The sequence below is a fragment of the Strix uralensis genome, chromosome 3, assembly GCF_047716275.1.
Source record: "Strix uralensis isolate ZFMK-TIS-50842 chromosome 3, bStrUra1, whole genome shotgun sequence".
Lineage (NCBI taxonomy): Eukaryota > Metazoa > Chordata > Aves > Strigiformes > Strigidae > Strix > Strix uralensis.
This window is the reverse complement of record NC_133974.1, coordinates 130,701,610-130,716,217: the sequence shown is the minus strand read 5'-3', so window position 1 is coordinate 130,716,217 and position 14,608 is coordinate 130,701,610. Positions and strand designations below refer to the sequence as shown.

Here is a 14,608-nt window from a genome sequence, read left to right as displayed (position 1 = left end):
GTGTTTATACCACTGGTGATTATAAGAAAGATCCATGAAAAAGTCAGATCATAAAAACAACAGGTGGCAGGATAAGCTACGTTACACTGATGTATTACCTTCAGACAATATCCTGTCATAATCACCAGGAGTACAGAAGATAGTGCACAACACTACTGTCTTGTTGCTTTTGTAATTACCCATCCTGCCCATTTGAAATGAAATAAAATTAAATACACATCATATCCACAGTGTTAAAAATGGCAGTAATTAATATTTTTTTAATTCTATGATCTATTATGCAAAGCTGCCTAAAAGCATATGAATGCAAAGTGTGTGTGTACATACATACACACATATATATTCATATGTAATTATCTTCAGCATCTTTCACATAAAAAGCGTGGGGAAAAAGGAATAAATAAATCACATTTGAAGAAAGAATTGAAATGACTTTTTTAAATTCCTGAGTGAAAAAACAGCTTATCTTTGCATCAGAGAGAACACATGCTGGGACCTGCAAGCTTTCCATCCAACAGAGAATTGTCCCAGCAAAAGGCTTTTAGTGAGCTCATCTTTATGTTAATCTCTGTGTTAACCCACCTATTCAAGCTGTCCTGCAATAGAGACCCAGTCAAAAATGAAGCCCCAAAATTGTTAAATTATAATACAAATGCATTGTTCAAAAGATACTAGCCAGAGGAAGGTGCAGTCCTCCTTGGTACTGGATCTCTAAATTGTACCTGTCTGCATCAGCCCAGAGAAATCACATCACTTTTTAAGAGTCCTGTCCTATTGGAAATTCACTACAATGCTTAGAAGATAATTTATTAATGTGTAGCCTGTGAAAGTAAGTTTTTTGTTTTCTTTCCCCTACATACTTCCTTCTTCTCTTACCTTTGCTAAAGACTATCATTGTAGGCAGCTATTCTATCTACACTAGGGCAAAGTTTAATTCTTTTTTTAAAGCTTTTTTCTCATAGTTTTGTCTTTGGGTTTAGAATTTCAGTATCTCTATTTTGTTCAAACAGCCTTATATCATTTCTTGTAAACGGTTCTTATAGTCTTAGTAATGGATCTTGTTCTCTTATTAGAAATTGTGTTCAGTCCATGTATTGTTCTATTTTCAGAGTTACTAAGAACCAGACCTGAAAATCTACATCCTGATAAATACTGACAACTTTTCTTCTCAGCTGTCCCAGACCTTCAAAATTCTTTCTGCTTTATTCATTGCAATTTAGTGTGCTTTTGCTTATTTGGGAATTTGGGAAGATAAAATAACACATTAATGCACTTCACTGTCATCTGAATGTACAGACTGGGGACTTTCCTGTTTAAAACAAATTTAAGACTGTGTCTGAACCTATGAATATTTCAGAAGACTTTGGAATGTGAAATATTGAAATGTGAATAATAACGTCCCAAAGAGACTTGACACTTAATCATTTGCAAACTTTTTTATAGAATATATTGTGTGGAGGAACATTCATGCATTTTTATGTATAGTTGTATGTAATAGCCAAGAGACAACTCAGGTACCATAGGAAAAAAAGAATCTGTCTGAGAGCAGCGTGGGAGGTGGACCATGCTCTCAGCATGCTGTTCTCGCTGCTTGCCTCTCTGTGAGCTGAGGTAATGAGTTAGCTATCACAACAGAGGACACAGGGCAAGGAGGAAAGATAAGTAATCTAAAATGGTGTAGTTATCTGCTGTAGGGTAGAGACTTTCCCTCCATGTGCAGTACAAAAAGCAATTACAGTTTGTGCTTTGAGCTCATTTAAAAACAAAGCAGAAGACAGCAGATACTACTAAAAACCTGAAGCTTATTGAACTCTGGGGGTGCTCTGCCCCCTGCCTCCCCAGACTGGGTTAGCTTTACTGACTTGGATGTAGTGAGCTTGCAGCATTTCAGGAATTGGGGATGCGAAGCTGTTATTTGCAAGCATCATGTACTCCAGATAAAATAACATGGAGAGAAAGAAAAATTACATGTGGTGTTTTGGGTTTGTTTTTTTTTAATAAAAGAAGAGATTTCTAGTCATAAAACAACACTGGTGACATAACATGACATGTTAATGCACTTTAATGTCATCTAAATATATGTATAAATTCCAAGGATAGATTTACATGCTTAAAGTTATGTACCCCTTTAAAAGACACGTTTGTATAAATTTCAGAGTTGCCATCAGTATGACGCAGTAGGAAGCCAGCAGTTAAATCCTGCAGTTCGTGTGCCACGTTTTTCAGAATCCTTTTTCTGTTTACCATCCTGGCTTGTCTACTTTTTCCGGTTAACTCTGGCTGTAGGCATCGCCACCGCTGGTGAGCGGGCGCGTGGTCTTTAATGGTGGTGTCACGCTGTTGCCAGGCTGAACTTGAGACCTGACGTGAAGCCCCATGCCAACTGACACTAGAACTTTGGCCCCGTCTTTGAGAAGTGCTGGTTTAGAAACAAGGACTGGTCCCTACAAGTGCTTCTTGGTGATTTTAAAAGGAAGATAAGATTTTTTGTTTCTTCTGTGAATAGTACTTTTTTTTTCTTGCAAGCAGTGCAAAGACCCTGAAACTACCTGAAAGGAGGGTGCAGAGAGCTGGGGATGAGTCTCTTGAACCAAGTAATAAGCGATAGGACAAGAGGGAAGGGCCTCAAGTTGCACCAGGGAAGGTTTAGACTGGCTATTAGGAAGCATTTCTTTCCAGAAGGGGTTGTTGGGTGTTGGAATGGGCTGCCCAGGGCAGGGGGGGAGTCTCCATCCCTGGAGGGGTTTAAGAGTCGGGTTGACCCAGCACTGAGGGATCTGGTGGAGTTGGGAACAGTCAATGTTAGGCTAATGGTTGGACTGGATGATCTTCAAGGTGTTTTCCAACCTAGACAATTCTGTGATTCTGTGAAGACCCAACAGCAGTGCAACTCAGAGCTAGATTATAGTCTGCAGAATCGAGAAACGGTTGTGTACAGATGTGTTGGCTCTTTCAGCCATATCCATGGCCAAAGCCTTATTTTGAAATCATCAGTGTTGCACAGTAGTCCTCTAATCGTCTTAACTTCCTTCACCTAAAATTACATCTGATGCAAACAGGCTAAATCAATTTGAATGCTTCCACTTCACTTTTTTCGTATCCTTAAGCACAGTAATAAAAATAAATTATTTCAGTACCGCTCTTAAGATAGTGTGCTTAAAAATTACTTCAAATTCAATGTAGAAAAAAAAAAAAAAAGCTTTTATTTGGAGAAAGGACTGTTGGAATGCAATGTGCTCTTGACACAAAATTTTTTTAGAACCTAGTCTAATTTTTGCTCTGATACCACTGCTTTTAAATCTGTATTCAGGAAACGTTTCACCTTATGAACTCTTGGAGGAGAAAAAAAAAAAAAAAGCTCTGCATTTCTTTTAATATCAATTTCAAACTGTGGAAAATGTAAGTCACGGAACAAAGTTTCCTCATGCTACTTAATGATTAATGTTTTTTAGAGATGAAAGAAAGCTAAAACAGATTCAGTGACAACGTTTCATTAAATAAAGCACTCTGTTCTGTGTCACACCCCTCCTCTTTGCATACAAAATACTTAGAATTTTGGGTTAATAAGTACAATAATTGTTTAGTGCTCTACTTAAGATCATGTCCAGAAGAAGAGACTAAGGCACTGCCTTGCCTTGGATGGGTAACTTTTCGATGCTTATGCACTACTGGGGACTTTGCAATCTGTTATTCGCTGCCTAATTTCCATATATAATTCCTGTTTAAATAAGCACTTAAGATCGGGAGCTGCAAGAGCTGGAATGCTAAGCTGGCAGAAAGCAAGAGCTAGCCTTCAGGGACAGCCTTTTTGGAGCCTGACTGGCTTACATGTGACAAAAAGCCTTCCACTCACTCAGAGTTCATAAACCATTTCTGAAAGTCAGCATCTGTGCCGTTACTCCCAACAAAGAAGCATGATTCTTCTCAAAACAACAGGATATTTATTTCCTTATTTTCTGTTTTTCTACTACACTGGCTGAAACACTGAAGAGGTTTTCCACCTCCTGAGTCAAACCACACCACTCAGGACATTACCCCTGGAAGGTGATTGCCACCCTCCTGTTAAAGCTATCTCATTTCACAGGAAAGGCTACAAGGTTCACTGAGCCTGAAGGAGAAACCGAACACAAGTCTGACCATGGTCTGAACCACAGGGCTCTTTCAGGCCCAAAGTAGAAGTCTTAAAAGGAAGTCTCTCAGCTCATACCACAGCTAGCGAGTATTATTACTTTTCATATTGCAGTCATGGTTTGAGTGCAGGATTTTTAAATTTTTTTTAGCCAGTTTTAGAAGGCAAATTGCATTTTCTAAGTGGCTGATGATAGCTCATACTCAGACAACTCATACACTAGGGAGAAAAGAGAGTATTTCATACCCTTTTATATCATTCAAAGTGTAAAAATACTTTAAATTGATCTCTCAGATTATATTCTCTGGAACAAATGGAGATTTCTGAATGCTTGCTCAAATTGTGTAAAGTCTACCCAGAGGAAGGCAATTTTCTTACGGTTTGTTCTTTCCTCTTCCTTAGTGTTTCGAGGACAAAATTAACCACAGCGTAGAGTAATATTAAGAAACCAACCTCAACAACAACTGCATCTTAGGCATTAATGACTTTGTTTGGTTTTGCCTAGGGAAAGCAAGGAAATGCGTGCCAATCAGGCTAAAATATCTATGGAGAACAGCAAAGCCATAAGCCAAGACAAGTCTATCAAAAATAAAGCTGAAAGAGAGAGGTAAGTATCAGATGTCCCTTCTTGAGAAGGAAGGAGTGCTGTCAAAGGCTGACAGGTGAACTCATGGATTAATTCTATTAAAACCATGCTTTTATGTATGGAAACAATGCCCAACTAATGATCGTGCTGAATATATTTTTAGATGACCATTTTAGGGAAAATGTTGCTTTTCTCATATTCATCCTTTTAATAGATGTAATGATCTGAGCAGGGAAATAAAAAGGTTCTTTATACTCAGCTGTGACTGACTGGTGTAGGTCTAATCACACTATTAAATTGAAACACATCAGTAAGAGTTTTAATGATTGTACTTTGCTGTTGCTTTTTAAATGAAATGAGGACTATACCGAAAAGGGAGTCTGAGGTTTGGTTCTCATTGAAGTTAGAATAACTGGAGCAGCAGCATCACTAAAAACACAGGAGGTGGTGCCAGTGAAAGGCTTTCTCCCTCATCTACCGATAGCACGGAGGGGAGGTGGAACAGAAGGAAGGAGTGCTAAAAGCGATGATAATCAGCAGAGAAGGTGATGGAAGATAGGGGTGAAGAGGCAGGAATGTACTCCACAACGGCACATGTGTTGCTTCTCCACTCGTGAACTGGGCTGCAGCACTCTCCCTCCTTACGTGCTGGCAGGGAGACCTGGCCAGCATCCAGGCTCAGCCGACCAAGGGCACTGCTGCACTTGGGTTACTCACAGCACGTTAGGGGATGACAGCCTGAACTGACTTCAGAGATCAGAGAGACACTTGCCAGTACCAGCAACTGAGACTTTTTGGAGGATTACTCTCCATGATAGATAGCTATTTTAAGTTTCTTCTGTTTACCCTAAAAGTTTCCAAATAAATAGATAAAAGCAGAGTCCATGTGATGACATCTTACAAGCCTTCAGGGCTTCCCCTTCACTTTGGGCTTGTCATCTGGCTCATTCTCTCCTCTTTTACATTCCCTCCTTGGCACTGGGCTATTTTGGTCAAAAAGCTTGAACTTGATCCCACTGAACTAAGTCCCCTGAGTGTTACACACTCCTAGCTCATCAGGAAGACGAGTTGTCGGAACCCTTGGTAACTGTATGCTTAGTTAATGTAAGACCTCCACTAATGACTCCAAGATAAATCTGTTCCCAGATTTGAAAGCAGTCTGAAGGCAGTCCTGGTTTTCGGGCTTTGCAATTAGCCTGATTGGGCTCTTTGAACTATTTTTGGTATATTCTGTGACAGAAGAGACACTTTGCGGTTAGGTATTGTATGTAATTATTAATTGTATACTTATCTTTTTGCTTAAATAACAGCTTTAAGAACCTTACAGCATTGGTAAGCTGTAACTTATGATCATCAGATGGTTTTTCCATTACTGCTGTTAAGAGATGTGGCACTCTTTATATACCAAAATAAATTGAGAGCAGAGTACAGTAAGGGATACGCAAATTAATTAAACTTTTTAAAGTTCTGTCCATCACTCTTGAGTAAGGGAAAAAAGCAAACTTCATTCATAACAGTTTTTGGTTTTGTTTTTTTTTTTCTTCAAGTCTTCAATCATACTGTCAATGTACTTGGAAACCTTTAAGTGGAAAGGTGCATAGCCAGAGGAGTGTACAATTTGCCATTACTCCCACATGGTACAGATAATCAGAAACCAGAATATACCTTATGAGTTTGTGATTCTCTCTATTGTAGCTTTTGGGTTTCTTTTTTTCCAATGAGTCTTCATGGACAACGTTTGCATTTTTTTAGGCGAGTCAGAGAACTGAACAGCAGCAACACTAAAAAGTTCCTGGAAGAGAGAAAAAGGGTAACTATAACCTTGACAAAGTCACTGGGCACTGTTTCTGGATATTCATTTTCATTTCTCTGTGTTGAGAGTCCAGCTCTAGTAAACAAACAGACGTTTGTCCTTACTTTGTTCCACATACTTGTAGTGTAAAAGATCTAACATCTATATAAGAGGAAGCTATTCTAAATTAACAAAATTACTATTTGTTGTTGTGTATTTGTTACTTTTGTGTAATATATCTGTAATATGTGTAATATAAATAAGTTATTACATTAATAGCTCTTCTTAAGATTGGATGATATAATAAGCCTCCTGTGATGTTTTGTGCCATCCAAATGGGGCAAGACAGTGTATATATGGGTGTGTTTCAAGTAAGTTTTTATTTTGCTTGTTAATAATGTTACATTTTCCCCCCATTTTTTTTTTCTTGCTTACAGCTGGCAATGAAGCAGTCAAAGGAAATGGATCAGTTGAAAAAAGTTCAACTTGAGCATTTAGAAGTCTTGGAGAAGCAGAATGAGCAGGTATCTTATTTTAAAGGCTTAAAAGAAAAGCAAGCTAATGCAAACAGTAACCAGAATCAGGCTGAGCGGAATGCTTCTGCATGTAAGTCATTACCAAACTTGGGAAAATGACCTTGTTCATGGTCACTCACCTGTTTGGAGAGTTAAAATGAAGAGGTGAGGTGACTTAAATAATGGTACAGAACCAGATTTGTTTCAGATAAGCATGTGAAAGCTAGACTGCTTAGCCAGAGTCTGTCTTTTCAGCTGTTCAGCCACATTGATACTTGTTAGCTAGATACGACAGTCATAAAAGGCTCAGCATATCCATTTTAATTACTCCAGAAAAGTACCTCAAGCAAATCTGATTCCTTCATTTGGGAACTTACACTTCTAGTGCTGTTTGGAAAATAGAGGTGAAACGTGCACAGAGCATCTCTGAACTCTAAGAGACAGTTAGTTTGGACTGAATTCTAGAGATGTATAGTAGCACGGGGAGTTTTATCTCTAGTAGTACACCCTTTCCTAATTAAAATACCTTGTTATTTTCTGCTAGTTTATAAGCTCTTTTTTTTTTTTTTTTTTTAATTGAAAAGACTACTTGGCAAGGAAAGGAAAACTCTAATCTCATTTCTGGTAGAAGCAACACTATGTTCTGAGCAGTTCCCTTGCTGAAAGGTTGAGCCAGCAGAGCTGTAATAATTGCATGGACTTGCAGTACTGCACTTACACAAATGTAAACTGCACGGGGAATATACCTGGCAGTTCAGTGAGGTGAGAGAGAAGGGGTGCACTTAATACCCATTACTTTCAAGGGTTGTGTACTTAACTTCTTTGTTTATTAAATGTTCAGGACTTGAACTCTCTGGCAGACATTATAGTATGAGTTAAAGCCATCTTGCAGAGGGGGAGGGAAGAGTACATGCAAACCAAGTATTTCCACTGTCAGGACAGAGTCCTACAGCCCCAAAAGCTGCAGCCTGGTTAACTTCTAGGGGGGCAACAGGATCTTGGGCAGCTGCTGCCACTGAGCCGCAGCCACCACAGCTCTGTCTTCTGATCGCTCCACTTCCCTTCTGGACAACCACCAAAATTCCTCATCTGTTCCCTCACAGGGTTTCTGTAGATGCAGTCTCTAACATCCAGCATGAATGGTGGTGTCAGTCAGTCTGCTCCTGAGCAATACCTGCACAGAATCAAAAGGCAGGGGTGGCAGGCACTCGGGGGAGGCAGCTGGGCTACTGCAGATCTGTGGCGTCACTGTAGAAAGGATGACCCTGTAAACTCTGCTAGTTTTCAAAAATGATGGGCTTAATCCAGAAATAGGTGTTAGTAGTAGGTTTTTTCCATTGGCTTCAGAGGGCTTTGGGTCCATTATTTAAAAACACAAGGACAAGAGGGAATGATTATAGTTGTGCTTTTAACCACAATGTGATAACCACATTATGTATAAGGGAGGGAGGTTGCTGGGAAATAAGTGTGAGTTGTTAAAGAAGTCACCTCTTTCAGCAAATAGATATTTCCCTCACCTGGCGTTACAGCTTCCACTGCTGAGAGGTGGTAACAGCCTACATGAGCTTGCTCATACTCCATTTCAGTGCAGAGATGAAGTCAGCTTAAATCATCAATGATTAAGCGGAGTAAGATCCTTCACGTGCTGGTTATCGCTTCTGTGTGGGCATGTGGTGGCCTCCACCACAGGGGTAGTCCTTAACAGCTTTTTAACTCACTCTAATTCCATCCATCAGAGCATATATTTTCATACCTGCTATTTTAACACTTCCTTTTAGCCCCAAAAGTGCACCAGCACAAAACCCCACCTGAGTCTGGTTTCCTTGTTATACACATTGAGGTATGAAAGCTAGCTGCATCGAGATGAAGGTGGTATTTGTTTAATGAGAATTTCAAAACATGATTATTTTTTTTCCTGATCGAACAAGAGAAAAATTTTTTCATCAAATATACAATGTAGAAAAGTAGATTTATGGGTGGAAACAGCCTTCAATGCAAACTGTTATGAATTTAAATTTGTTTTGGTTTATGTATGTTTTTCTTGCATTAATTTTGCAATCTCACTTCAGTTTTCATTCATTTAATTTGCTTCTTGTTGTATTACTCAATTTTGACATTATTATTTTTGTACAAACAGCTTTTGAAATCCTGTCATGCAGTGTCTCAAACACAAGGTAGGATGGACGTATAATAAGCAAACTCTTATTTCAGTGTGCTTTCCTTCTAAATTAAATCATTATCATTGGAGCCCTCCTTGTAAATGCAACCATTGGGAAGTACCATTGACATAGTGAACACATTGTTAATCTTGTTTGCACACAGATATTTGAGCCTGACACAATATTAACAGTATTTTGTGCTTTAGCATCTCAAATTCAGATGCATATGAACAGTGATCTGCAGAGAAAATATTTAGAGATTAACTCGTATTGTACGTTAGCTGTTGTTATGGAAAGATACGCTTAGGGTGCTAAACTGTGTCTGTGAGAAGTGTCTGTGGATCTGAGAAAACCATTTTGGTGTAAATATACGTATGATTAACTGCTAATGCTGATAGTCAGACAAAGGGTATCCACATAGATTAGTATGGTAATAAAATAAGTAATTCCACACTAAGAATAGCAAAATATAGGATAGATGGCTAGAAATAGCTTTTTAGTGTCTGAAGAGAGGCTTCCAGTGCTTTAAAACTCACTTCAGAATCCAACACATTACAAGGTATAGCAATTATACTTACCATGTGGCTGTGCTGCTGTGGCTTCCTAAATAATCGTTACGCACAAGAAATCTCTATTAACCCCTGTCTTAGCAAGGGAAATAGTTGCATTAGGCTTGAACATCCAGTTGTACAGTATTGCCTGATCTGAATGACTTTCTTGAATTGGTAACATCTTGCACCACTGACTCTGACAGCACCATTAACAACGTTTATTTATAGACATATAATGAGAGAAAAAAGCGCATTCGTTAGGCTAGGAAAAAAAATACTATTCTTTTACTGTATATGGTTCTTAGCCTGTCTTAGGTCTCACTAGAGAGCAAGCATCTTGAAAGCAGAGTCCATGAGCTGCTGCTCCATGAATTCACCGTAGCTTCAACACTGCCTTCCAGAAGGCTCGTGGCCAGGCGGCGTGCTTGCGTGTTCACGTCACAACGCGCTGTCTGAACCAGCCTCGGACTAGCAAAAACGGGCATCCTGGCCCTACGCTAATGTCCTCCTTGGAGCCAAGTTATCTCTAAAATAATTCCGTACGCCACACATTGGCACGCAGAACCTTTATAGGACACTATGTGCCAGTAGTTAAGTCACAAGCCTAAAACATAAAATGTGTGAGTCACTAAGAAGCAACCACAGGGTTTTGTTTTATCTGGAATTTCTTTCACACACAGGCAAAATCCAGCCAACATTTCAGAAGAGGTTGTACATATTGATTTATTTATTATGTTTCCATATTTTCATGTTAAAATTATTTCTTCATTACTTTCAAGCTTTTAACTCATTTAAATGGAGAGCGTTGATTAATTTTTAATCATATTTATGACAGTTGCTTTGCTATTATCATAATTACTTTTTTCCCCAAGATGATGATTATGAAAGTACAGGGCTAGATTTTTCAAGAAGGCATGTATATCACATCTGCACAAACCCACGTATACCTTGCAAAATGAATAGCTCTGCATCTCATTACTGTAGATCTACGTCTGCCTATTTTTGCATATGCAAATATGTGTTTGCACATCCAGAATAGGTGACTCCTTAAGTAGGAGCTTGTATAGCAGAGTTCCCTGTCTAAGCAACATTTACAACTTTTTGTGGAACACAGTTCACATCAATCAAGTCCAGTAACATTCTTCCCTGCATGGTGGGTACAGAGCAGTTACACCAAAGAAAATATTCGCTTGGTTTGCCTCTTCCTAAACCTGTCCTCATCCTCAGGAACTTGACTGTAAAGATAGATGGGTTAGCTTGCCCTCTGGGTCAACTTATTCAGAGTCCTTTGGGTTATAGATTTAAATAATTTCCCAGATTGAGAGCCCTCAGAGACAATGAGGAGATGCTGACTCCCAGTTCCTTTAGACGGCAGAGTTTCAAACCAAAGTGCAACTTCAAACCTGTAACTGAGCCACAGGAGGAGTAAATGTGCACGTGTGCGCGTCTGAGAGAGAGAGAGAGAAAGGGAGGGAGAGGAAGGGAATTTAAAAAGCTCTCTAAGGAGGGGATTCCCAGCCCAGTTACCATTTCTATACGAGGCGTGCGGAGTTTCTAGCGCGATCTGGCATACAGTCAGTGCTGTATTTTGCACAGCACATTTGGATACAGTTTCAGGTGGATGCGGTGTGTTTAATCCCATGGAGCATGGAGCAGTAGCCTAATCCTGGGGTGAAAAACACCACGTCTGCAATCATACGGATCTCCAGGCCAGATGGAGATTATTTTTTTAATTTATTATTTTATTATATTTACTATATAATTTTAAAAATTATTATTAAGATCTTGCCTAATGCAAGGAAGATGTTACACTGATGGATTTTTGTCATTCATTGTCTTTATGAAAGAAACAAGTTCAGATCATAGATGAACTCTCTAAACATTTCAGGAAGTAAGACACCACAGTCCTCACACAACAGGAGAAACAGTCAAATGCATCTGCCTAGTATTCTTCCCCAAAATTGGAGCTTCTGAGTTTTACCATACGCTTTAGAAAGTCAACCCATGACTCTTGGAGTAGGATCAAAAATATTTCCCCAGGATTTGTAGACAGAAGAATTACATCTGATTTTGAAAACAGAATGACACTGGGCAGGGGAGGGGGGTGTGTGTGCGTGTGTGTGTGTGTGGTAAACTTAATGTTATTACATATATCTTCAGTGTGTTTGTGTGTGTATTTCACTCAGACACTATCATATAAAACACGTGCTTCATTTTGAACAAAAGGTCTAATGCAGTGCTTCACACGGTTATTTTGGATTGCAGGCAAAGGAGATGCAGCAGATGGTGAAGCTGGAAGCAGAGATGGATCGCAGGCCAGCAACAGTGGTCTGAAGCCTCAACAAGCAAATTGAAGTTGGAGAACACAGCATCCTTAAAATGAGAGCAAAATTCAAAATAACGTTGCTGAGGTTGAAAAGTGGGCTTTTTTCTTTTTTTTTTTAAATTTTTTTGGGGGGGTGGGTGTGGTTTGGTTCTTTGTTTTTAATATATAAAGTGTAGCTACGGGCCACCAAGTCTTAAGGTTTGCATTATTTCTTTTTTAACACTGGGCACTGAATTTCCTTTGTTGGATTTCCATATAAATTTCCTTTGTTTGGAAAAAACACTAATCAGAAGATGAAGACAGTTTTTTAAACACAGTCCTGTATTCCTTTCTGTATCTCAAGAGGCAGCTTGCCTGCATCAGAATTACACAATCAGAGCCTTCAAACACAACAGATATTTTTAACATCATCTCAAATGGCAACAAAACTGTAGTCAGGTCATGTTATTTACCGTTTGTGTTCTCATGTGTGGTATGTTGTGTGGAAGCCCCGTGCTGCCAGATCCCGACAAGCAACAGCTCGTCAGATGTCACCAAGCCCACTGAACTGGATCTTCTGCTAAGTCCCCGTAATGGTCAGTATAGTAAGGAGCTGAGTTTGAGCAATTAAAAAATTATATTTCAAAGTATTTTTCAGGCAGCAGGCAGTTGAAAGTTAACTGCCTGTGTTCAAAAGTACAGTATGTACAAAGTCATCGGCCAAATTCATCAACTGTAACAGTAACTTGACAGGATATTTCTGCAGTCCAATGATGTCATTCACAAGTGCCATATCAACTCTTATCCCGTCTGAAAGGAGCTGATATCCTGTAAAAGTTACTGCAATGGTTAGTGTGAGGGAAATACAGTGTATTTGTGCCAAAACTGATCAGTGCTCTAAGGAATTACATATTAGGCACTTTAAGAAAAGTTTACATCCTACATTGCTTGTATAGAAATTGCATTTTGATCCTGTTGCTGCAAATCCCAGATATTACAGTTCATTGTAACTTAAAGATTGTTTAAATGGCTTTTGGCAAAAAGTTTGTAACTGTGAAAATGTAAAAAGTATTTATACACTTCAGAATCACAGCATTGTAGAAAATCACATACATGTTGCCACGTGATAAAATTAGTCAACAGAAATGCTAAGAGTATGTTTGCATGTGATACAAATGCTACTAAGACTGTAATGCCTACTCTATGACCACAGTCATTCTACTAGCTGGTAAATACTGAATAAATGTATGGCACAGAGTATTGTTTGATTAATTACAAAGACTTTTAGCATAACAAGGTCTCTATATATATGTGTGTATATTAATTACGTGGGCATTCTTGATACTTGTAGTAAAAGAAAAATACATAACTAATTTAATTTTACACAGAAGTATTTATGCAGATTTTCAGAATTTCATATCAGGAATAACCTTTTTATGTCCATTAGATATAAAAACAATTTGCTAATGTGTTAATTTGCATGTTTCCAGAGCTTGCTGTAGTTATATTGCAAAACAATGCATGTCAGCATTCCGCTTGGAATTTGTCCATGCTGCCAATTCAAAGATGACTGCATGGAAAACTGGTAGTTTAGAACAAATCAGATTCCTGATTTCAATGTACTAAGCACCAATTACTTTGTTGTATATGCTTGTACAAACAAATTCTACATATTCCTATAAACAAAATAAATGAAAAGAGATAATTATGTTATTGTCAGTCCTGAGATGAAACTTTCAACTTCTCTAATAAAAACCTTAAAAATTCAAAACCTTTAGTTTTGACTGTAGTGAATTGTCGGGTGGTGGCATTATTGCAAATTTTTAGCAAGTTGTATTTCCTGTAAAAATGTGCATAGTGTAAATATATTTCTATCACAGCTTATTTATTTAAAGGAGTCTTATTTCTTTTAAGTGGTAGCAGATTGTGCAGCATCGGTCCTGGCAGCACTACGGAACTGCCCAAGTACAGTGTAGCAGCTCTGCTCTGAGATGCAGCAACCCGAGTTCAGTGTAGCGGCGCTGCCTTGAGAACACAACAGAGACAGAGGTCAGTGAAGTCTTTAGGTGTTTAAGGCAGGATTTAAGCAAACTTGTGATGCCTGTTCAGAATTCCCATTCCGAGGCACCTCCGGCTCCTTATGATCCATAATGTTTTAAAGGCAAGCCGTGTACTGGGAGCAGCTTTCCCTGCTCTCTGAGCCGGGCTCGACTGCTGGAGGGAGCTGGGAGCAGCAGTGTTTTCAGAGCACGCCAGACAGGATCTGGTATCTCAACCAAGGCAGAGATTTTTTAAAATTTTTTTTAATTAAAAATGTCTTCTAAAACACAGCTGGTGGAGACAGCACTGCGAGCTGGGATTTTTTACTGTTGCCTACCGCAGTGGTTTCTAGCCAGTAAGGAGAAGCAAATGTCAGACCAGATATGGAGAGAAGTAGTTTTCTTAGGCTCACTCACAGCCTGGCTGGAAGCCACCGCCCTACCTGTCAAAGAAATAGCTGGAAAGGGAGGACTCGGGTTCAGCTCACATCCCTCTCCGAGGAAAATCAAACCTCCCTGTTTTAATTCCCAG

The 14,608-nt window shown here is 39.0% G+C and overlaps 1 protein-coding gene across 22 annotated transcripts in view; it reads left to right on the top strand.

Moving 5' to 3' along the window:
- PLCB4 (phospholipase C beta 4) overlaps nt 1-13,808 on the top strand; it is a 216,932-nt gene extending 203,124 nt beyond the window's left edge. For 18 of the 22 annotated variants that reach the window (XM_074864405.1, XM_074864410.1, XM_074864417.1 and 15 more), the window contains 5 exons: nt 4,635-4,736; nt 6,468-6,525; nt 6,945-7,031; nt 9,160-9,196; nt 11,998-13,808. In XM_074864405.1, coding sequence (XP_074720506.1) covers nt 4,635-4,736; nt 6,468-6,525; nt 6,945-7,031; nt 9,160-9,196; nt 11,998-12,086 — 373 coding nt within the window. In that variant the 3' untranslated portion in view covers nt 12,087-13,808. The remainder of the gene's footprint in view (nt 1-4,634; nt 4,737-6,467; nt 6,526-6,944; nt 7,032-9,159; nt 9,197-11,997) is intronic. The other 4 variants (XM_074864419.1, XM_074864418.1, XR_012628365.1 and 1 more) reach the window with 3 other exon arrangements.
- The last annotated feature ends 800 nt before the right edge of the window (nt 13,809-14,608 follow it).